At 45.3% G+C, this 22,590-nt stretch overlaps 1 protein-coding gene across 1 annotated transcript in view; it reads right to left on the minus strand.

Annotated features, from left to right (window-relative positions):
- Positions 1 to 2,604, minus strand: part of LOC142785202 (uncharacterized) — a 37,919-nt gene extending 35,315 nt beyond the window's left edge. The window contains exons 1-2 of the mRNA XM_075883651.1: positions 2,526 to 2,604; positions 1,659 to 2,009 (exon numbers count right to left, since the gene is read on the minus strand). Of these exons, the coding sequence (XP_075739766.1) occupies positions 1,659 to 2,009; positions 2,526 to 2,545 (371 nt within the window). The 5' untranslated portion in view covers positions 2,546 to 2,604. The remainder of the gene's footprint in view (positions 1 to 1,658; positions 2,010 to 2,525) is intronic.
- Positions 2,605 to 22,590: the final 19,986 nt, after the last annotated feature.

Here is a 22,590-nt window from a genome sequence, read left to right on the forward strand (position 1 = left end):
AAGCATCTAATAAATATTCATATTTACAGCTGAACCCTTTTATAAGAGACACTGATACAAGAAACAAACAAGTATGAGCGACACAAGTATGCCTACAATAAAATAAAGGTTGTTATACTAACAATTTGTAATGCTCCTGATGACCTAATAAAATCATTTCTGATTCTGAGAAGAAAATGAATACCAGGTGCCCTGCTTATAAGACACATCTCATATAAGAGACAAGAATTGCTGCCCAGAGCATGTCTCTTATAAAGCGGTTTAACTGTATAAATAAACATGCAGTATGCTGGTATGCAGCTAGTATACAAGCAGTATAGTTGGCGTAAATCATAGGCGGAGAAAATGGGGTCAAGAGAGTCCGGACTTTTTTGATGTTCAGGCTAAGGAGGACACCCCTAACAAGTGTCCCACTTGAGATTTAGCTTTAGCACGTGATATAACCGAGTTAACAGTTAAGTATAGCACAATAGGCTTTTTAAATGGCTTTTTATCTTTTAGTGCGTGCCTGCGTTAAGTGCCCATTAGCTGTGTGAACTATGGAAATCGAAAAAAAAAGGTGAAAAAAGAAAGAGACTGAATTGAAAAATGCAATTGCTCGAGCTCGAACCCCATGCTCATTTTTCTTTTAATTTTATTTGAAAGCAGGATTTAATTCCTATATATATAAAAATACAACACATATTAAAAATATGAAATGGACACCATGGCCTGATATGTGTCACCCCTTGAGGTTTTTCTGGGTTTACGCCACCGAGTAACATACTAGGATGATAGTGTATACAGCTTGCCTATGGTTTCGCTTAGGCTCACGGGATGGTCCCATGGTTAAACTTTATCATTCTTTTTAGTTTGCCAACATCCTTTCAAAGCAGGTTTGGAGCAGTTACTAGCAATTATTGCACTTTGAAGCTGCATGAAGCAGCATTTCTCATTTAGAGCAGTTTAGAGCAGTTGGAGCAGCACTTCCATCATTGCTACTATCATGATCATCTATACCTACCACACAGCTCTTAAGGTATCGAAAGTTGTAAAAAGGCACAAAGTGCTTTCCTGTCCTTCACTTCAAACTAGGGTGGTTCATACTTCAGCTCGTAGCTTTTGTAGCTTCCTGCCACCCTCGAAGCTTTAAAGCAGGCATTCACTTGGGAGTCGTCTCATTGCTGTATCTTTTTTTCGTATTACCCTCCCCTACAAACCATAGAACAAAAATTATAGAAAAACGATGCCTGCAAATCGACATGAAGGCTTTACACTACCGTGAACCTGTGCAGTGAAGCCAACTTATGCACTAAAATCAGCGCATAAGCTGCAAACCAACTTTGGCTACCCATTGTCTGTATACTTTGTTCAAACTTATAGGCGATAAAATACGGCACCTTCAGTGCAGCCAAATAAGCATAAGTCAGTGAGAGTGATGTAAAAAATAATGCAGTCGCTTTCTGGACCCAGAGAACAAGTCATTCCCAAAACTTGTGGTCTATACAAGAAATTTCACTACAACAAAGTTTTTATGCACACCCTGTTAGCTTTGTTGTGGATGCAACTATAACAAAACTGAGACACATACAACACCAGCGATACAGGCCTAGTTGCTGAAAAGACAGCGGACCACATTTCATGCAGGACATATTCCCAACATTAAAAAAGAAGCTTACCAGAAGTCATTCAGGACTGCAAATGCATCTTGGAACAACATCAAGGGTGTAGTGGTCCCGAGCACAAGTGGAGGGTTCAGTGGCAGGTCTTCCCTTGGCCGTCGCAAGGGAGGGTTCAGTGGCACGTCTTGTTTTGGCTGTTGCAAGGGGTGGCATTCACCAAAGCTGTGACATCTGGGCACTGGGTGTAAGAGCCCAGAAATTCCAGATCTCTGGGGCCCCTCGCTAGCCTCAGCTTTCTGCTCTTCACCTCCAATGCTAGAATCGTCGTTCGTAGGTGGCTTGCGGTATGATGGCATCGTCAGGGAACTTGTGGTGTTCCAAGGACTGAGTGCAAGACACAGAAACTGCCTGTAATACACAATTCACAAGCATAAAAAGTACCCAAATGGCATTATGATTTTCACATCAACATTAGCCACAATGATCAAGCACACACGCTTCCCAACTGTACTGGCTGTACCAGTTAATCTTTACACAGCGATAAACTTCAGCGTATGTAATTTGGTATGAAACAGACAAACACACGGACAGGACAAGTGCTAACTGGCAATTATCTTCATTGTGCAACAGTTTTCCTAGATGTATTCACCCCAAGATCGAAATGTGTCAACATCAGGTGGCCACTGGTTAAAGGGTGCCTTGTGTGGATTGGTCTTTTCATTGTCTGCTAGCCATGTAAGGCTAACATATGTGTGCACAATATGTTCATCCTCAAAGGGCGGCTCATCCCGCTATGTTAGCACAAGCTCAACTGCTTGCACGTTTGCCTAGCACTATCTATGCCAGCATTTCAACTTGCTCGCCTGTATATGCACTGCAGTAAGACCAGTATGTGCCCTCGCCGAGTACTGGGTGTTGTCGTACCTTCCATTTGCCAGGGTCATGTCGGTAAAGGTCTCGCTTTGTCGAATGTCTTGAGGGAGTTGGTGCTTCCTAACAATCATAGTATTTACGGGAAAAGACAAAATGGAGCTGCAGAACCACACATGCGATGTCTATTCTGTGTGTAAGTTTTCTTTATTCATGTTATATTATGATGATTTACATACCACTCTGTCATTGAAGTACTTTGTACTGAAGTGCCCTTGGCGTCATCTTAAACATAAGGAATATTAGATAACATATTAGCGAGTCAGTATTAACAAGGACGAAGAAGGCAGGTTGACCAAATCTTGCTTATTGTAAGTGCGGCGTTGTTGTGCTATTTGATGATGCCTTAAGCTTTGATTTTACTAGAGATACTTTTTGCATTGCACGGTCCCATTACAATGAAATATTTGTGTCAAGTAGCCCCGCCGCGGTGGTCTAGTGGCTAAGGTACTCGGCTGCTGACCCGCAGGTCGTGGGTTCGATTCCCGGCTGCGGCGGCTGCATTTCCGATGGAGGCGGAAATGTTGTAGGCCCGTGTGCTCAGATTTGGGTGCACGTTAAAGAACCCCAGGTGGTCTAAATTTCCGGAGCCCTCCACTACGGCGTCTCTCATAATCATATAGTGGTTTTGGGACGTTAAACCCCACATATCAATCAATATTTGTGTCAAGTAAATTCTGCCACTTCAGTACTTACATTGTCCTTCAAAAAGAATAGAAGTACATGGCCATTGTTCAACATGAGTCACCAGGCGAATTTTGAACATTGTGCGAGCCCACTCGTCTGCTTAGATTTGAGTTCACTTTAAAGAATCGAGATGGTAAAAAAAATTGATCCAGATGGCATGCCTAGGTTATATCATATAATGTCCCGCAAAACACAGTCTTTTTTTACATTATTTTGAGTGCTTTTGTGGCATTGTTATAGGTTGACTCACTTGAAAAAAACCTTTGTCTTATCAAATAACCAAGCATTGTTGCATCACTGTGTGTAGATAATCGATTGAACAAAGCTGTATGTTGTTATCTTTTTGTATTGTCATATTCGTGGTTACTTTACCTCATTGACCAAGAATGAAACAAATGACGAATTCAGTCGCACTACAGTGGTCACGTGCAAATATCGCTTTCAATGACAGATTGTGTTCCTAACACTTGGCAAGCTTTGTGCATTCATTCGGTAATGGGCAACATACATATTACAAGTAGGCTGCAGTCAACGCATTTTATTCTCCAACAGTCAGCTTGCACCGCTCACAAAATGCGCACCACCTATCCACACTAGTGTGATGCTGGTGCTGCCGCTTGTACTCTGATCTTGGGGCGAGTACACAGTACAGGAGGCATGCGCCGCACACTGCGCATCAATACCACAAAAGTATGTATATACAGAATAGACAGGTCCAATGCACTCAGTTGGTGCTTTTCGAACATGCATCGCCAATGTGACAAGATTGTCCGTTTTCCTTCCTGGCACATAGCTTGGGTTCGGTCTATGCATTACAATGGCAACTTAAAACGAGCCCCGTTTATTGTTTTTACCAAGCAGAGAAGTCGATCATTGGCCATTCAAGTTGCTTGCATCCCTTGGCATACTGATGAAAAGGGATGGAAAAGGGTGGTTGCAAGAGCTGCACGTATTGACTGTCACCCGAACAATACAATCACAGTTTCGCACCGTATGGTTCCGGCCACTTGACATTTGTCGAAGAAAGCCTGTTGTTCAAATACCAAACATTGCCCGTCTCACTTTATCATACAAAAGTTTCACTGCATCGATTTCTCACAAAATCAGTTTTCCTTTAGCTTCACTTAACCACTAAAAGGACCGCTGGGCTAGCCGGTACTCTGTATCATGGGGCTTATCAAAGGACTATAGAAGACGCAAAAGTGATCGATTGATTGATATCTGGGGTTTAACGTCCCAAAACCACTATATGATTATGAGAGACGCCGTAGTGGAGGGCTCCGGAAATTTAGACCACCTGGGGTTCTTTAACGTGCACCCAAATCTGAGCACACGGGCCTACAACATTTCCGCCTCCATCGGAAATGCAGCCGCCGCAGCCGGGATTTGAACCCGCGCCCTGCGGGTCAGCAGCCGAGTACCTTAGCCACTAGACCACCGCGGCGGGGCGACGCAAAAGTGATGCAAAAATGATAAAGTACTCATATTTTCTGCCACCATGACTTGTTTCTTTGCACTCATAATCAACATTCTAGAAGGATCACCTTAGTGTGGAAGATTACCTTACATTCCAGGAACACTACTCCTTGTTTTCGAATCAATACAATCTGTAAAATGACCCTGGTATTCTGTGCTGTTACATTTAATACCATATGTTGCTTATCCTTGATGTAGCCATTAGGCCCAGCTTCAGTAAAAGCTATGGGAATGGTTTTTAAATCAATCTTTGTCACATAAAAAGTTAAATTTTGTAGCAGCTGCCCAGAGTGTTGTTGCAAAGACAAGAAACAACAAATAGACTGAGTCAGTGTTCGATTGTAATTACAGCTGCACAAAAATTACACCTGGAATGCATCAGAATGTCTTGAAAAGCACTAAGGCATCAAAAGAAAGGAGTGAAAAAACATGGAACGAACCGATCCGAGATATTTCCAGTCTGATATGACTTGGAAGTTACAGTCAGCAGCAGGGAACGTACATCGTCGCAAAACACTGTAGGTATCTCTACTGAGTGTTATTATCCGAGAGTTCACATAAAAAAACGACGATAATTATGAGAGAGGGCTCTGGAAATATTGACCATCACTGACCATCCACCATTTCATCTCAATAGAACATGTGATCACCGCAGCCAGAATCGAACCCTGGACCCGCAGCCGAGCCCCGTAACCGCTACTTCACTAGGTCGCACGCTTTTTCACACCACAAAATGTTTTGCTGCCAGAACACTTAGGCCACAATGAGAATCGTCATGTCACAGAAAATAAGTAACGGTTATTACTGTTTTGTGTATTAAGTAATTGATTACAGCTGTCGAGTACAACCACAGAAAAGCAACTCAGCAATTACAGAAATGTAATTTATTACTTTCACATCGCTTTCCTTCAAAGTTTTATTTCCATAACTTAATAACGCAAGTCTACTCGAACTACAACAAAGTACTGTGGCTTGCATGGTAGAGAGACGGCTATAATTGTGAGTGAAAGCTGGGAAGCTTGGCGGGTTATCTATAAAGTCTTAATAAAAGTCAGCAAATAGTGATTTTTGGGCTGGCCATTATTAAATCTTTATTTTACCTGAAAGAACTGGCAAATGGTCTCAGCATGATGTACTGAATGACAGAAGCGACTTTTTACTTTTTAGAGCATACTTTGGAGCAGGAAAAGTACTACTTTGGAGCAGCAATAAGAACTTTCGGAGCAGGAAAAAATGCTAGTTTACAGCAGCTAATAGTGGCTTAGGAGCAGATAATAAATTTGCCATGCATTATTAAGAGTTCAGAGCAGTGTCGAAGCAACTAGTAAATATTCTTTGTTATGAAATGTATTTACCAGACAACAATGGAAATAAATTTGATGATGCGAACAATGGAAAGTTGTCAGAAATGTGCTGCAATATGAGCTACAATTTGAAATACTAGTATTTGGGGCAGATATCAAATTAAACCAGAAAAGATAAGCGCCACATTTTAGAAGTAACCAGGGTCCCATATAAGTGTTGCTGAATGATAGATAATAGGTATGAGGTAAAAGCAAATACGGCTCATTTTCACATTTTACCACACTAGCCTACCTATCCAGCTGAGAAAAAAAAGCAGCCAAATGGCCTATATAGTCAATATGACAGTTCTGTGGTACAAGTGGGAACAGAGCCGATAATGCTGAACATTAGTAGCACACTGAAATGAAAGCACACTGATTCTTCTTAAGGAATTATGAGTTGATTAAAGAGTAAAAGTTTGAAGTTTGTCACTCTCGTTTTTTCAGCGCCATTTCAGGACAGCTTTGCAGCATTTCTCTTTTGGGGTAGCTTGGAGCAATTAAAGCAGCACTTTCATCCCTGCACGATGGAAGTATAACGAGGGTACCTCCTTGAGCCGGCAACATGGTGCCCAAATGACACTACTGTGTTGCAGGGAACATATCTTATAAAACAGGCGAGCGTTTCAATTGATCACAATTTTTTTTTTGTGGCAGCAGTGAGACCCGCTCTTTCTCCATGTTTGCGGCGAAATTGCAACCAGGTATTGCTAGAAAGCACAACCCTTGGAACCGCAAATGAGCCGGCCCAGCAAACAACCAGCCCCGATTACTTCGAAGAATATTAACTTCCTTGCACCCCCCCTTTTTGCATCATTTGTTAATCCAAAACCCACGTAATTCAAACATTTTTCATGGCCCCAGAGACTTCGAGTTAACAAACCTTTAATGTATATAGATAAACAAGCAGAAGTCGCCGCTTTATTGTACTTGCTTTTAAATCATCCATTGATTGCTTTTTACATTTGGAATGGCCAAGGGCTACATGCGGAAGTCGTCTGATGATGATTTCTAGGAACGATTTCCGAACTTGACTCAACGATGAGCTGCATACACTTTCCAGATGTCTTTCTTTTTCTGCAACGCACAGTCTCGTTCTCATACTGCATTTTTAGTGTAACTCCTGCCATATCATACTATGCAAAATGGCAGTACATGCAAATAAATGATAAAAGGTGCAAAGAGAAGCAAAAAAGATGCAAACATTTTGCTGCCACCACAACCTGTAGCAACCAAACTAGGGATCGAGAAATTTCATTAGCTTCTTAGACAAGGACGGCATGCCGACATGTCAAAGGGCTGTGTGTGTGTGCATGCACATTTTTCTCTGTCCACACTCAGTTGCACTAGTCAAACATGACACGCTTTACTACAAATGAAAGCTTCGGTAAGCGTGCTTCTGTAAAAGAAGCCATGTGGATGCTCTTTGAAAAAAACCTATTCACAAGATCTCCGTTTACCTAAACCATGATGGTGATGTAGCGCCCTCGTTCGGGTGGCGCGCAAACCGGAGAGCGCGCGATGGCGACAGAAGAAAATAAAGAAGGCGCTAGGCCGTGGCACGTGAAGCCACGGCTCGCGTTCCTGGCTGGCATCGGTTACCGTTCAGGCGTGTCTTTCTTTCGCTCCTGTGGCATAAGCCTACAAGTGGTGACCTCGGACGAAGACGATGACTGACTCGAATGCACCCTCAACCGAACAAGCCTCACGTCCGCAGGACGTCTCGGCCGTGCAACTGCGTCTCCCATCTTTCTGGCCACAGGACCCGCAAGTTTGGTTTCTTCAGGTCGAGGCGCAATTCTCCCTGTACCGCATCGCCTCGGAAACGACACGCTACTACCACGTAGCCTCCGTCCTTCCTCCTGACGTTGCCAGCGAGCTCTCCGACGTCTTCTCCAACCCCTCGGACACTACGCCATATCAGCACCTTAAAACCAAGGTGCTGGAACGATTCATGCCTTCGGAACGCGTCCGCCTACAGCAGCTCCTTGCAGAGGGGGACCTTGGCGAAAGGCGCCCCTCCCAACTACTGCTCCGAATGCGACAGCTTCTTGGGAAACACGACGTCTCTGCCCACTCAGCGTTGCTTCGCGAGCTCTTCCTCCAACGCCTTTCTCAGCCAATCCGCCTCGTCCTCGCGGCGGCCGGCGACGTGAATCTCGACCGCCTGGCGGAGCTCGCCGATCAGGTTCATGAAGCGACCTCCCCATCTGTCAACGCTGTCTTACCACCAGCTGACACAGCGATTTCGCGCCTTGAGGCCCGCATCGACGAACTCGCCGCCTCCATTGCCGCACTCCGGAGCCCCCCGCAGGAGACTCGTTCGCCTCGTTCCGGTCGTCGAGCTCTTCCACGCACACGAGATGCTCGGAGTCCCAGCCCTCCACCCCTCTGCTGGTACCATCGGCGTTTCCGACACCGAGCCACGAAGTGTACACCCCCATGTTCGTGGCAGGCAAACGCCCGCCGGGATCACTGACGGCGGCGTGTGATCTCCCTTCTCGTCCCAGCCGCCTTTTCATGGTCACGGACCAGCTATCAGGCGCCAGGTTCCTTATAGATACGGGCGCGGAAATTAGCGTTGTGCCCCCGACTAAGGCTGATCGTTCAAAGTCACAGGGGCAAGTGCTTCGTGCTGCCAACGCCTCGTCTATAGCGACGTATGGGCTCCGATCTCTCACCCTCGACTTCGGCCTTCGCTGCATTTTCCGGTGGGTTTTCGTCATCGCAGACGTGGTTCAACCGATCATCGGCTCGGACTTCCTCTCATACTTCGATTTGGACGTCAGCGTGCGGCGGCGCCGCCTCATAGATGGTAAGACTCGTCTCTCCATCTCGGGAGTCCTGTCCGACATCGCTCCAATGGCCATCCGCATGCTGATACCTTCCTCACCGTTCGAAAAAATCTTGGAGAGTTTCCCGGAGTTAACTAAACCGTGCAACCTCACTCAGCCGCCTAAACATACGGTGACACACCACATCGTCACCCGGGGTCCACCGGCAGCCGCTCGACCACGCCGCTTGTGCGGAGACCGCCTAGCTATTGCTAAACGGGAGTTTGACCACATGCTGCAGCTCGGCATTATCCGCCCGTCGTCAAGCGCTTGGGCTTCCCCGCTGCATTTGGTGCCAAAGCGTGATCCTGGTGACTGGCGTCCTTGTGGGGACTATCGAGCGTTGAACGCCAAGACTGTCCACGACAGCTATCCTCTACCTCACATCCAGGATTTTACATCGCGCCTCGACGGCTGCACAATTTTCAGCAAAGTGGACCTTGTTAAGGCGTACCACCAGATTCCTGTCGAGCCCGCCGACATACCTAAGACCGCCATCACGACGCCCTTTGGGTTGTTTGAATACGTGCGGATGCCTTTTGGACTCCGCAATTCGGCTCAAACTTTCCAGCGGTTCATTTCTGAGGTCACACGGGGTCTTCCTACTGTGTTTGCGTACCTTGACGATGTCCTCATCGCCAGCCGCACACCTGAAGATCATGAGCAACATCTACGCGCTCTGTTCCAACGTGTTCAGCAGTACGGCCTCGTTGTGAACGCCTCTAAGTGTACTTTCGGTGCATCTGAGCTCGAGTTCTTGGGCCATCACATATCATCCAAAGGAATACGCCCTCTCCGGTCCCACGTTAAAGCAATTCAGGATTATCCTCAGCCTACAACACTGCGCCAATTACGCCAATTCCTGGGGCTTGTGAATTTTTCCAGGCGCTTCATACCACACTGTGCCGAACTGCTACGACCGCTCACCAACCTCCTTCGGTCGACCGCCGGCCCGTCGTCCGCCATTCCTTGGTCGTCAGAGGCCCAGGCCGCCTTTGCTGCTGCTAAGCAAGCGGTCGCTAACGCCGTGCTTCTCATTCATCCACGCAGCAACGCCCCTACTCGGTTGATGGTGGACGCATCCAGCGTGGCCGTCGGAGCCGTCTTACAGCAGTGCATTAACTCCGAGTGGAGACCCTTGTCGTTTTACTCTCGGAAGCTACTTCCTGCTGAGACCCGCTACAGCGTCTTTGGCCGGGAACTACTAGCCATCTACGCTGCAATACAGCACTTTCAGCATTTCCTGGAAGGATGCTCGTTTTACGTGCTGACTGACCATAAGCCACTGGCGTATGTTTTCCGCACTAACTCATCCAAGTACGTGCCCCGTGAACTCCGCCATCTGGCTTATATATCGGAGTTCACGACTGACATCCGCCACGTGAAAGGAGCTGACAACACCGCCGCAGATGCCCTTTCTCGTATAGCCGCGGTTGACTCTCCACCGCCAACTATCGACTGGGCCTCATTCTCCTCGGCACAGCAGGATGATAGAGAGCTTGCCGCCTTTCGGGAGAACCCCCGTTCTCTCCGACTACGCCTGGTGCCTCATCCATTATCATCTGAGCGCTTGTGGTGCGATGTCTCAGCTGACCTTCCCCGCCCTTTCGTTCCCGCTTCATTACGACGCACCGTTTTCCACTCCTTACACGACATCTGTCACCCTGGCATTCGGGCTACTCAGCGTCTTCTCACCCAGCGCTATGTCTGGCCCGGAATCAACGGTGATGTGCGCGCTTGGACGCGCTTGTGCCTGCCCTGCCAGATGACAAAGGTCTCCCGTCATACTAAGACGCCGCCCCAACCTTTCCTTCCACCCGGCCGTCGTTTCGACCATGTTCATCTAGACATTGTGGGCCCTCTACCAGTGTCTCAGGGGTACCGTTATATATTGACCATGGTCGATCGCTTCACACGCTGGCCGGAGGCTGTTCCAATTCAAGATATCACAGCCGAGACAGTTGCCCGCGTTTTCATTTCTACGTGGGTATCCCGTTTTGGCTGTCCTGGCACCGTGACAACAGACCGTGGACGTCAGTTTGAGTCCTCGCTGTTCACTTGCCTTAATCGCATCCTCGGAGCCAGACATTGCCGTACCACGGCTTATCATCCCTGCGCCAACGGCATGGTGGAACGTCTTCACCGACAACTGAAGACCGCCTTGACTACCCGCCTCAATAGAGCCACCTGGGTTGATGCCTTGCCACTGGTGCTCTTAGGTTTACGAGCTGTCATCCGGGCAGACCTGCAGTGCTCAACAGCAGAGCTGGTGTATGGCACTTCTCTACGGCTTCCGGGAGACTTCTTCACGTCAACGAAGCTACCAGACCAGCCACAGCAATTTCTACAACGCCTCCTCGACTGCGTTCAAGACCTCCGGCCCACTCCACCCAGACCTTCCGAACACAAGACCATATTCGTCCACCCTGATCTGGCCACTGCAACACATGTTTTCGTGCGCCACGACGCGGTCAGACCACCTTTGACACCAGCCTACGACGGACCATTCCGCGTCCTTCACCGCACCCCCAAAACTGCCACTCTACTTCAGAATGGCCGTGAAGAGACAGTCAGCTTGGACCGACTCAAGCCGGCGTACCTGGAGACCGCCCTAGAAAGCCTCTCATCTACGACTGATCTTCCGTTGGAACACCACAAACGGCATGTCACATTCCGACTTCCAGTCTACACGGGGGGCCCCCTAGCGCCCTCGTTCGGGCGGCGCGCAAACCGGAGAGCGCGCGATGGCGACAGAAGAAAATAAAGAAGGCGCTAGGCCGTGGCACGTGAAGCCACGGCTCGCGTTCCTGGCTGGCATCGGTTACCGTTCAGGCGTGCCTTTCTTTCGCTCCTGTGGCATAAGCCTACAGTGAGTACTATCACTGATTAAGTTGCGCGAATCACTTAATAAACATGCCTTGTTGCAAAACAGAAACTGGGATGGGCATGAGAAAGTTGCTAAAGTGCAAGCTCTGCTTCTACAAAGGTGATCCTAGTGTCAGAGTTTCTGCACACAGTTTCTGCAGGGAGCCATATATGTAACTCTCCCAAATGCAAGGCCCAATCAAATCGTGAAGCTGCCCAAGCATGCACATCTGTGGCCAAGGAATACAGACATAATTGTGAATGGGTGCATATAGGATGTCTCAGGAGAGAGACTTCATATTAGGTAGTCCCAACTGCTACTTCAAGTTGACCGTAACTTCTCTTGGTTATAGTCTACATGGCACTGTTGGATGATTTTGCCATTCCAGCAATCTCGAAAGCCAACCTTTCGGAGCAGTCTTTCTATTTTGTAGCAGAGATGCCACAGATTCAATGAAATGTTTTTTGAGCAATTGTAGCAGCATTCCCACCACTGAATTTAGAATTAAACAAAACGAATATTATAACTTTCGAAGTGAGGAGCACTTGTGCTTTCCAGACTTTGTTCCACTAACCAAAATAATAAAAGAAACTTAAGTCACGAAAATTTTGTGAACCTCCGTTTTTATTCAGCGGCTACTGATTCATCAATAATGGCAATGAAACTCATTTGCTCAACTGAAACAGAAAAAAGCTTCCATGGACACTAGCACCACATTTCCGTCCAGTGGATTTACAGGAAACTCAATGCTGTTGACAGCTGCCACAAAGCGAGATCTTTCAGCGTTTCATTCAACTACAATAACTTATTTTATGTTTTCTCCCTCGTATCGCTGTTTTTGTTGAAAAAAAAACAATCCTGGGAATCGCTAACTCACTGCCAGTATTTTACACAGAGTCAGTATGTGGGTAAATTGCAGCAATGTTACCTTGTAGGTCTGACTGATAAATAGTCGGTCTAGGTGACCGTGTAAGTGGGTATAGAGTAGACGAGGTGAAGTACATGATTTCTCACAGCGTGAAAAAAAGTTGCCAAATTTTCGGTGCCATGCAACGTTTTCGCTATTTTCTGAGATCGAAAACCACAAATCAAGAAGCAGTTGCACTACTGGCCATATAACAGATTAACCAAATTAATTGAAACATCAAGAAAGAAGTGTAAATTTAAGGGCTCATTGTTTTGTTAGATGTCACACGTATCACATTTTGTTTTTTCTTGTAAAAGAAAGATAAAAGAGAAGACAGAGAGGTTAGCCGTTCCTTGTGGTAGAGCGTGCACAAGGAGGGCTCACCCGTCTTTAATGATACTCAGCCATGAAATAACTATGAGAGCGAAGTGATCGAAGCATATAAAATGCAAAGAAAAAAAAACATGGTTCTGATTGTGTACCGTCCACAGAGTTATCACGAAAAGAGGCTGATCACCTGTTTAGAGAAATGTATCATGCTCTGCGTTATCTTTATGGTACTTGCAGAGCATCAGCGTGTTATTAATTAATCAGATGGTCTTATGCGCAATGTTTTCATCTGTACCAGTTGCATCACGTGTGTGTGATATTCCTTTCCAACCCTGTTGCTTCATTGCTAGTTCAGGAATCCTGTAGTACATTGTGTTATGAACTTGTGCAACGGAATAATCCACGATAAAAAATACAGTTCAGGTAAGATTGTAATTAGGTGCCAAGAGGTTGATGTCTAAACGAAAAAAGATATTTCATTTGAAATCTAAGAGGCATCATTTTCTTAATTTCTCATTGTCCACTGTTTCAATAGACCCCTTACTAGGCCAGAAATCTAGTAGACTCTCGTGAGCAATGCACAAAATGCTCTTGGATAAAGCCTCTTCGCTCAAGTACAGCACTGCTGCATTATACATGTTGTAGTTGTCAATTTTCTTTACAATCAGAACTACTGGTAGAATTTCCAGTGAGGGCACAACTGGCACCCCTTGCTTCCAGTTTAACTAGTTATGGTTTTCAACCGGGCCAACTGCTTTTAGTTGAACTGGTCGTGGTTACCGTTGGTGATCAATCGAGTTATAATTGGTACCAAATAGCTGCTATGTGGAACCAGTTGCAGCTGGTATCAACTGGGACCAATTAGTTCCCAACTGAGATCAGTCGACACGAGTTACTACCAGCTGAAGCCAGTAGGATTCCCTGTTGCACATTTTCGCTCGGGGTTGTGTATCGGCATCCTTCAAGGCTGGGTTTGTCACTCTTTCAAACGATATGCTAGCCGCTTACCACCATGAATCCTGTGAAACATATGCAAACACAATATAGGCACAAAAAAAAGCACTGCACATTTCTGGAAGCAATAAACACACATTGATCATAGCCACGTACCACGGTGGCACGGTTTTATGAAGAGTGTTCGTTCTCAGCCATGGTGATTGCATTTTGACTGACGATAACCAGGTGGTCAATACTTCCCCGGAGATATACTGCGGTACAACTTGAGATTGGTACCTTCCTTCCCCCTCCTCGCTCCTTTTTTTTTCATATGCATACTCAAAAACAAAGCATTTATGAAATGTTTGCCAGTTCTCTTCTAGTAAAGTCCAGTCCTCAGTAATTTCAAGCTGAGCTTATAGTTTCTGCTCCAACACTATTGTCTGAATTCCTCAACTATCAGTCTAGATTCGAATAAATACGGTATGAGGGTCCCCTTTCAGTCTAAAATGCATGGAACATACCTTGTGCCCTTAAATAAAGGAGTATGACAGACAAATGGCCCATGCATTTCTTTGAAAGCAGCTGCCAAATATCTCAATTGATTAATCAACAAAAAACATCAATGTCAATTCACTATTTTGTTAACCTGCCTAATCAAACTGATCATTGGTGATTCACGCTTCGAATTATTGATTTGCTCCTTGTGTCAGCACCTCCTATTAGTTAGTCGAGGCTTTCAGATTAAGTTTGAATTTTGCTGCCGTAGAAACTTGGCGATTGTTTAGAGACTCATGCGAACCAACAAGCGTGTGTTGTTAAGAAAGTAGGCATGGCTGATGCACTTGAGAGAAATGCCTGGCGTTCATTCTACTTCAACAATAAACCCAAGCCAAATACAAATGATGACGTCATCTTCGTAATCAGATATTGTTGATTGGTGTAAGTGCTCAGAACTTATGCCAGCTATTCACTGGAGAGCTGCTGTTTGAAGTCTAGGAAGGTTTGTATGACCAGAACTTAAGGCACACCGCATGTATAACACCATTGAGCTGGCCTTTTTAGCCAGTTTTAACAGTTCTGGTTTCACTTCACTCAATCAATTCTCATTTAGTGGACTGCATCCAGTTTCACTTGAATGATGGAAACGATACGCACACCATTTCAAACTGTTTAGCGACCGCACGCCTAAATTGAGTGAGGACACAGGCGACAGTCCCTCAGCTTGCATGAGCATCTGCAACTCAGTGGTTGGCTTTGACCTCATCAGCAGTGTACGCAAAGCTGTAAACTTTTTTACACAATCTTACTCGGGCACGCTGCCGACACAATAGGGCTTGTCGTACTTGAATTATTACAGGGCATCACGTAATAGAAGAAATGGCCATCTTCTCACTTGGACATCCTTCTTTTTCCCCATATTTACTAGTTCTTGTGCTTCCACCAGCTTCTCTTCATGCCAACAAGGCCACTCACATCAGAAGCAGCACTTAGCACCGATTCTCGTTTTTCTTTTTTTTCTTTACTTCATTGCACAGGGGAAGACGCAAAAAAAAATCCTTGGATGCATATTTTGGAATGCCAGCCTGCGCAGAGGCTGTTGATAATAAGAAATAGTGATGCCAGAAAAGGGGGTTCAATTCACTGTACTTAGACAAGCATTGTTCACATCCAGCACATCCACTTACTTTAATGTGCACGCTATTCTTATAAAAGAAGCATTGTGTGCAAAAAATGTGGGGTGCACCCGAGTTCAAGGGGAATTTATTCACTGCATGATAAGTACATGAAAGAAAAAAAAAGAATTTAAGAAGTGTGGTATCCTCGGAATGGAAATAAAAAATCACATATCATGTGTCCCAATTTTAGAACACTGGCTAGTAAAGCGTCAATGGCTGCAAGAAAGATGTTGGTACTTCGTTTATGCTGATTAATGTATAACAGCCACACAAAAATATTAGTACAAGCAACCAATTGTTCCATCAAAAAAATCCTCCAATGCAAGATTTACAATGGGCTGCTTGAAAGACCCCTGAAAGCAACACTATTGAGACTTTTTTTTACTATAATCTGTAGCCTTGCATATCGTAATGCTGAAATTGAGTTGCAAGAGCTCTGATCTGCCATTTAATCAATGCTAGCATCATAGCTGCGTCCCAATTTTAGTACGACTTCAAAGTGCCCCATAGGAAATCAGCGCCCCACCGCAGGCGAATGCCTGAGGCCAAGTGTGAGGCTGAACCAGCAGTCGGGGAACCCACTTCCTGTCAAAAATGAAACAATTCGGGTCACCTGGAGCGATAAGAAAAGCATTCCTGGTGTAAGCAGCTAGAAACCCAGCCAGACAACAAAGCAATAGGGGCGAGGAACAGTCGTGGTTTTGTATGCACCCCATGAGCATTCTGCAATGTCGATAATACTCGCTTCTGTGGAATATCAGTAGGAGTATACTCCACACTTGTGGCAATGTCACCGGCGACTGAAAATCAAGACGAGCACTCACGGTTTCTTTGAAACCAAATGATGTATCTTAACCCATTAGGGACGAGTGTACTTTACGAAGTACCCTTTCTTATTCTGGAATAAAAGTATGTAACACTATATTCTGATTTTGCTCATTGAAATGTTAGATGCAAAGGGTTGCAGCGAGATAATGTAAAGTAAGCATATCGAATTTGTCCTATTTTTTGTGCTCTATGAGTCATTCAACTTTAAAAAAACACGAGCCTTCCCGAATTTCTTTCAGATTTTACAATTTATGTGATGAAAAAACGGACTGCTTGTGCATCAACAAGAACAAAGTAATTCCTGCACAACCCGAGAAGTGTATAGACTGCATAGCTTTGCTCAGAGGTGTGATCAAATCTAGGTGTACTTTTTATAGTACAATGGGACTTCTTAAAAACAGACACATATTTAATCTTGTGCAGTGCCTTTAAAATTGCACTAGCCAATTTCCTTGAAGTAATGCTGTTTATTTTTAGTTATCTGATACCCACGAGGCTGGGACAGATACCGCTGTAAATATGAATGAGCCCATTCAGGTTTCATTGTCGCATCTGACTCTTGTATAGACACTTAGGAGGAGGAGAATGACGACGGTACAAAGGGTGATGTGTGTCGACAATAAAAAATATGGAACCAAAGAAACATAGAGAGTATAGATTCTCTTTTGATCCTGAAAACAATTTTGTTTCGTAACGACCAAGAACAAAGGGATAGTTTCTATGCTGCCGAACGACCACACAGTAGCTTATATGTTCTGTAACTGGGTGGCAAAACAGTGAAAAAAAAAACCGTCGTCCCCTAGCAACTCTCCTCAGCATCAGTAACAATGTCATGAAAGGGGCTGAGCTCTACGATCATGCTGCGAATAACTACAAACATTTCATGGCTGAGACACAGTGGTACAGGCCTACATTTACCCACATGATAGAAATGGCTGTAGACAACACATATGGGGTCTGCAACTGCACTCTATTTTAAGCAGATCCCTAGCTTACAAGATGACAATTGCCCTTCACTTGCATAATACTCATCACTTGGCGTTGTTGTACCTAACGGAAGTTTCAAGAGATCTACAGTGTCCGCTGAGCTTGTTATTACATTTGATCCATATGTACAGACGTTTTCACAAATCCTGCAAAACAACGCAGGTATTCCACAATACACTGGAATAGTGTTGCAAGAAGCATGACGTTACGCTTTCCATAAAGGGTCGGTACTACATTAAGCTGTATGTGCCACGATGAGTTCGGTATTCGTTTGGCAAGGACCTAGCGTACCCTTCATTCTTGCATCTCACTAGCTTTCTATCGCTATCTCGACGGACCAGCGTACTTTCTAAAGCAAGTGTTATCACTTCTGTAAAAACTCATAAGCGTCTATGAAAGTTTGCACGTATCGTTGCCTATTGCATTTATTTAAATGTGCTAAATCTTAATAAAATTCACTCAGTACTTCCTTTGTGGTCCCCAATGGGTTAATGGCAACATTCATTAGTCATAATCGGTCAGCAGTGCCCATGCATGCAGGACTATGATACAACACAAGCATCTCGAGTTATCAAACGCTGTGTCAGGGGACCAGAAATTTTGTTTTTAAATATGCATCACAGCTGCCACTCTCGTTAGGAAAGCGCCGAATGTAACAATTTTCACACTCCAGGACCTTGTTTTCATTCAGTAGCAACTTTACAGAATGCAAGAAGCTTGATTGGAGATAGACGACAGCTAGTGCTAGCTGACACACTGAAGGTGGCACACATATTGTGTTTTAATGCAATGCAACTGTCAAGGAAAATCTGCGAGTGTCGAAGTCATTCTATACAAACACCTCGTGGAAGGAGCCAGCCACTGAGCATCATAAGAAAATGAACGAGAATGTGGTAGAAATATATCTGGCACTTTGGACTCACCGAAGCTTTCTGGAGACAGACTCACTTGCACTCCCGAAAATTTTCTTACACTGGAACTCGCGGCTCGGTCCCAATGAGTCGACTTGAAAGTCCGGTGTTAGCCTAGAATAAATTTTTCCGATCATGGTGTCAATGTTTTTGATCTCGCGTAATCGCGGTGCTATTCTTGGCCGCTTTCGATATGGTGCTTTCTATGACAGGTTATGAGTGACTGCAATCCAATAAGAACATTTTTTTAGGAGATATTTAACAAGAATTTTTTTCAGGGAGTTGGTGTGCTATGCTATGTACGCACGTAATTGACACCTCTGGTCAATAAATATCAATATGGTGATTAAACGTTAACGTTTTTGAATGTCCATGATTGAACATGAATAAAACGAAAGTAAGGCTGATAGTAGTAATGCTGAAAATGCGTAGATATAGTAGATCGGCAAAATAAAGTAGAACTCACTTAAACTCATCAAAATGTTCCCAGCCACACACAACCAAAAATTTCCGTCAGCCAGACTAACTGCTGCATCCGAGTCTGAGCACGCTCGAGTGAGTCGACTCGTAAGCGAGTTCGTGGGCGACATACATGCTGAGAAAGACTACCTCAGCTATGCACACACACACACACAGGAAACCCCAATAAAGTGGATACTAAACATAGCCTGATCATTTCCAGCTAAACATGAGGCATCAATCAAGCAAAAAAAAACCCTGAGCGACAGTCACTATCCAACAAGTCTAGCGGCATACCACATTATGAAGGACCACAAGACGGACTCTCCTGCTTCTTCATGACCATGCACAGCCAAGGTCTCTTTATTATATGAACACAGAAAAGAAACTTGGTCGCCCCAGACTATGAAATTTTTTTTGTTTGACATAAGTGTGAGCAGTCTATGCCACTGACAATGCCCAATGAAGTTGGAGGTGCACCAAAGGCCCTGAATCATAGCTGTGTGCATCAAGAAAGTACAATCAGTGGGAGGCATGCGTATGCACGAAGAACAGCGGAGTAATGTGGGATGTCTTTTCTGGCGAGTGCAGGGCGAGATATTTTTTTTAGGCTAGTTAAACCTATGTATGTTCTAGGGCGCCTGCACACATGCAAAACTGAGATCGGTCATGCTGATGGAGAGGTGCACTGGCACAAGTAGATTTTGTGAACTCTGTCGTAATTATGCAGTGCACATTAACGTATTTCAAGCATCAACACGACACAGCAGCCTCTTCAAGAACTTTAACAGTGAAAACACTCTAAGCAGCTGCACAAGGCGGGGCGAGGACCAAATGAACGGTTATTCACCTCACTAGCCAACATTTCAGGTAATGCATGAATTTTCAGCACAGAACCAGCACAAGGATGAAACAAGATTGAAAAAGCAGTAATGTTGCATCCCTCTTTTTTTTTCTCTGTCTTGCAGTTGTTTTTGCACTGAAAAAGCAGTACTGATGCGTCCCTCTTTTTTTTCTGTGTCCTGCAGTTGTTTTTGCACTAAACATTCATTGCTATTTGCCCCAAAAGAAAACAATTATTAGGCATAGGTATAGACATGTGTTATAACAAATGGAATACATCTGCCGATTTCGGGAATAACATTGCATTATTTACACAGCAAAAGCACAATCGTTTCTCCTGCATACAGTTGGAGGAATGTTCACAGATGAATCATTTGTTGAACAACCGCCCATATTTTTAATCAGAGCACACGAGCATCTATAATAATAATAGTTGGGGATTAACGTTCCAAAACGTCCATAAGATTAGGAAAGACGCCGAACTGGAAAGCTCCGGAAATTTCGACCACCAGGGGTTCTTTTAACGTGCACCCAAATCTGAGCACACGGGCGGGCCTCAAGCATTTTCGAACGCGCGAGCATCGATCGCCGAGTGAACACGCACCGCATGCCGCAACAGCCTGGCAGGAGGCAGCCACAACACAGGTCTATTCATCAGGAACATTCTGGTTCATTTAGCCGCTGTGCTTCGTTAAGACCGTTTCACGTGACACACGAAGTAGCGATTGCCAGACTGTAATTGGCTCGCAGCAAAAAAAAAAAGGGGGGGGGGGGCAGTTCGCTCTTACCGCAGCGGTCTGCGGCCTAGCTACAAACATGTTGGAAATTTTTCGCTCTCATCGCAGCGGCGGAGCAATTTTTTGATCGGGACCCGCGAAATAGCTAGGGCCGGGCCGGCCAAGCCATCGATATTGCTTGTTTGTTTGGATAATGCCCAATTTCACCACATTTCAAAATGAATTTAGACTGCAGAAAGTGTTATTAAATGACGAAACACGCATGCTCTTCGCACAGATCGCTACATAGGAAAAATTATGCAGTGTCATTCATCAAAGACCTGCGGCAGAAATGTTGCTCGTCGCGACAGTCCCAGAGCAAAAATCGCGGAAGCATTGGCAGTTCATGTGAAACGAAACTTCCATTGGCGGCGGCCGCGAAAAGAGCGAATGGAGCAAACGGAAAAATTGTTTTCCTCTGCAATCGCGGCATGTGAAACAGCCTTCATAGGGCGCTTATATGGCCGATCGACGCACGCGCATTCAAGTTTAAAAAATGGCCGGCTGTACATCAAACAATTTCTAAACAGTGTGGGGGATTTTAGACGAAGCTGTACAGTGTCCTAAATAAGCCAGGCAAAATGTGCCCAAACACACAGCTACTTTCGTGATAACACTTCACTCGAGAGCGGCTGCCAAAAACGTACTCGCAAGCAGCTAGGCGCCTGATAGGCCACGACAGTCATCGTTTCGCAGCGGCCTCGCATATGGTAGACCGTTGAGCCACGGCTTGGCATGAGACCAAGGAGGATATCCTCCTTGCATGAGACAGGCTTCCGCTACACCGGTGAAATAGGCGGATTTCCCCGCAAGCAGCTAGGCGCCTGATAGGCCACGACAATCATCGTTTCGCAGCGGCCTCGCATATGGTAGACCGTTGAGCCACGGCTTGGCATGAGACAGGCTTCCGCTACACCGGTGAAATCGGCGGATTTCCCTTTCTTGCAGATCTGATGCGCAGCACAACGTGAAACTGCGTTACTCGTGCAGAACGATATCCAGCAACACAATATGGCTCCCAGCTGCTACTCGACCGTATAATCGTGTATAATCGCGATAGAGACTGCCTTCGTCGATGCATCTGGCTCAAATACACTCACGGTTCTTGTCGCTGTCTTTCGTGCTGCTTTCGAAGAGCACCGAGACACACGAACTTCTCCGCCAGCCAAGAAACACGCCGTTCGTTCCGAACTCACGAGTGACCAAGTGCGCTGTGGAAACGAAGCATTGGTTGTAGCAAGCACGCGAGCTCCTATTGGTCGCCGCTTGCGCTCGAAACCACAGGAAATGTAGTAGAACGAACGCAGTGCCGACTGTTGGCCTGCATGATTGAGCTTGAGGGCCAGCACTATAGTGAACTAGAATAAACCAACCACTACTAAGACCAATGCAAGAGAGAACGCTTCGCTGCGGAGCACGAAAGAATCGTTGAAAGCAATTTAAGGAAATCCACGCATCCACAGAGTTGCTGAAGATGGATAAGCGAATATTTTCATTATCTAGATCGCAGCCTTCTCTAGAGCGTTTTTTTTTTCGAATGGCGTCTTTCGTCGCCGTATCTCTGCGTTCAGGCCGCCTATCCTGCCATCTCACCAACGTGCCCAGGCCAAACCTGACTCACATTTACCTGGCCTGCCTGTCTTTTCCTACTGGCGGCTTCACGGACCCGCCAAGGCAGAAGAAGATCGCCACCAACACAAGTGTGGAAAGTAGTGCAGGAGTCAGGAAGGAACAATTTCCATTGAAATAATCTTTTTTTTTTTCACATAGGATTGTAGAGTGGTAGCGGTCCCACGAGGGGCGAGTACTACCGAAGGCTTAACATCAATTTCGGAACATAAGCACGATACCGGGCATTCACAGAAACGAGGGACACAGGACTTTATTGTGAGCGTCCGGTTTACGCTCTAGTATTCTCGAAACTATGCATCATCTCGGTAAATTTTAAGTTGTATTCAAATATTGGGTATCCAAACTTCGCAGTTTGAATTTTACTGATGAGTACGTTCATGTCGGCTTTGTGTCCTAGCAGTTGAGTTTTTCATTCAACAAAACCTTCTTAGAAAGTGTTCACCTTTGATATTTCTTTTGCACCGCGTGCATTCAATTCATTCACATTATTCTGTAGAAAAGGAAGAGGGCCATGGAGGAAAGAAACAAAAATTGGCAGCATATCCACGGAGTAAATGATAAAGAG

The sequence above is a fragment of the Rhipicephalus microplus genome, unplaced genomic scaffold (genome assembly GCF_043290135.1).
Source record: "Rhipicephalus microplus isolate Deutch F79 unplaced genomic scaffold, USDA_Rmic scaffold_19, whole genome shotgun sequence".
NCBI lineage: Eukaryota > Metazoa > Arthropoda > Arachnida > Ixodida > Ixodidae > Rhipicephalus > Rhipicephalus microplus.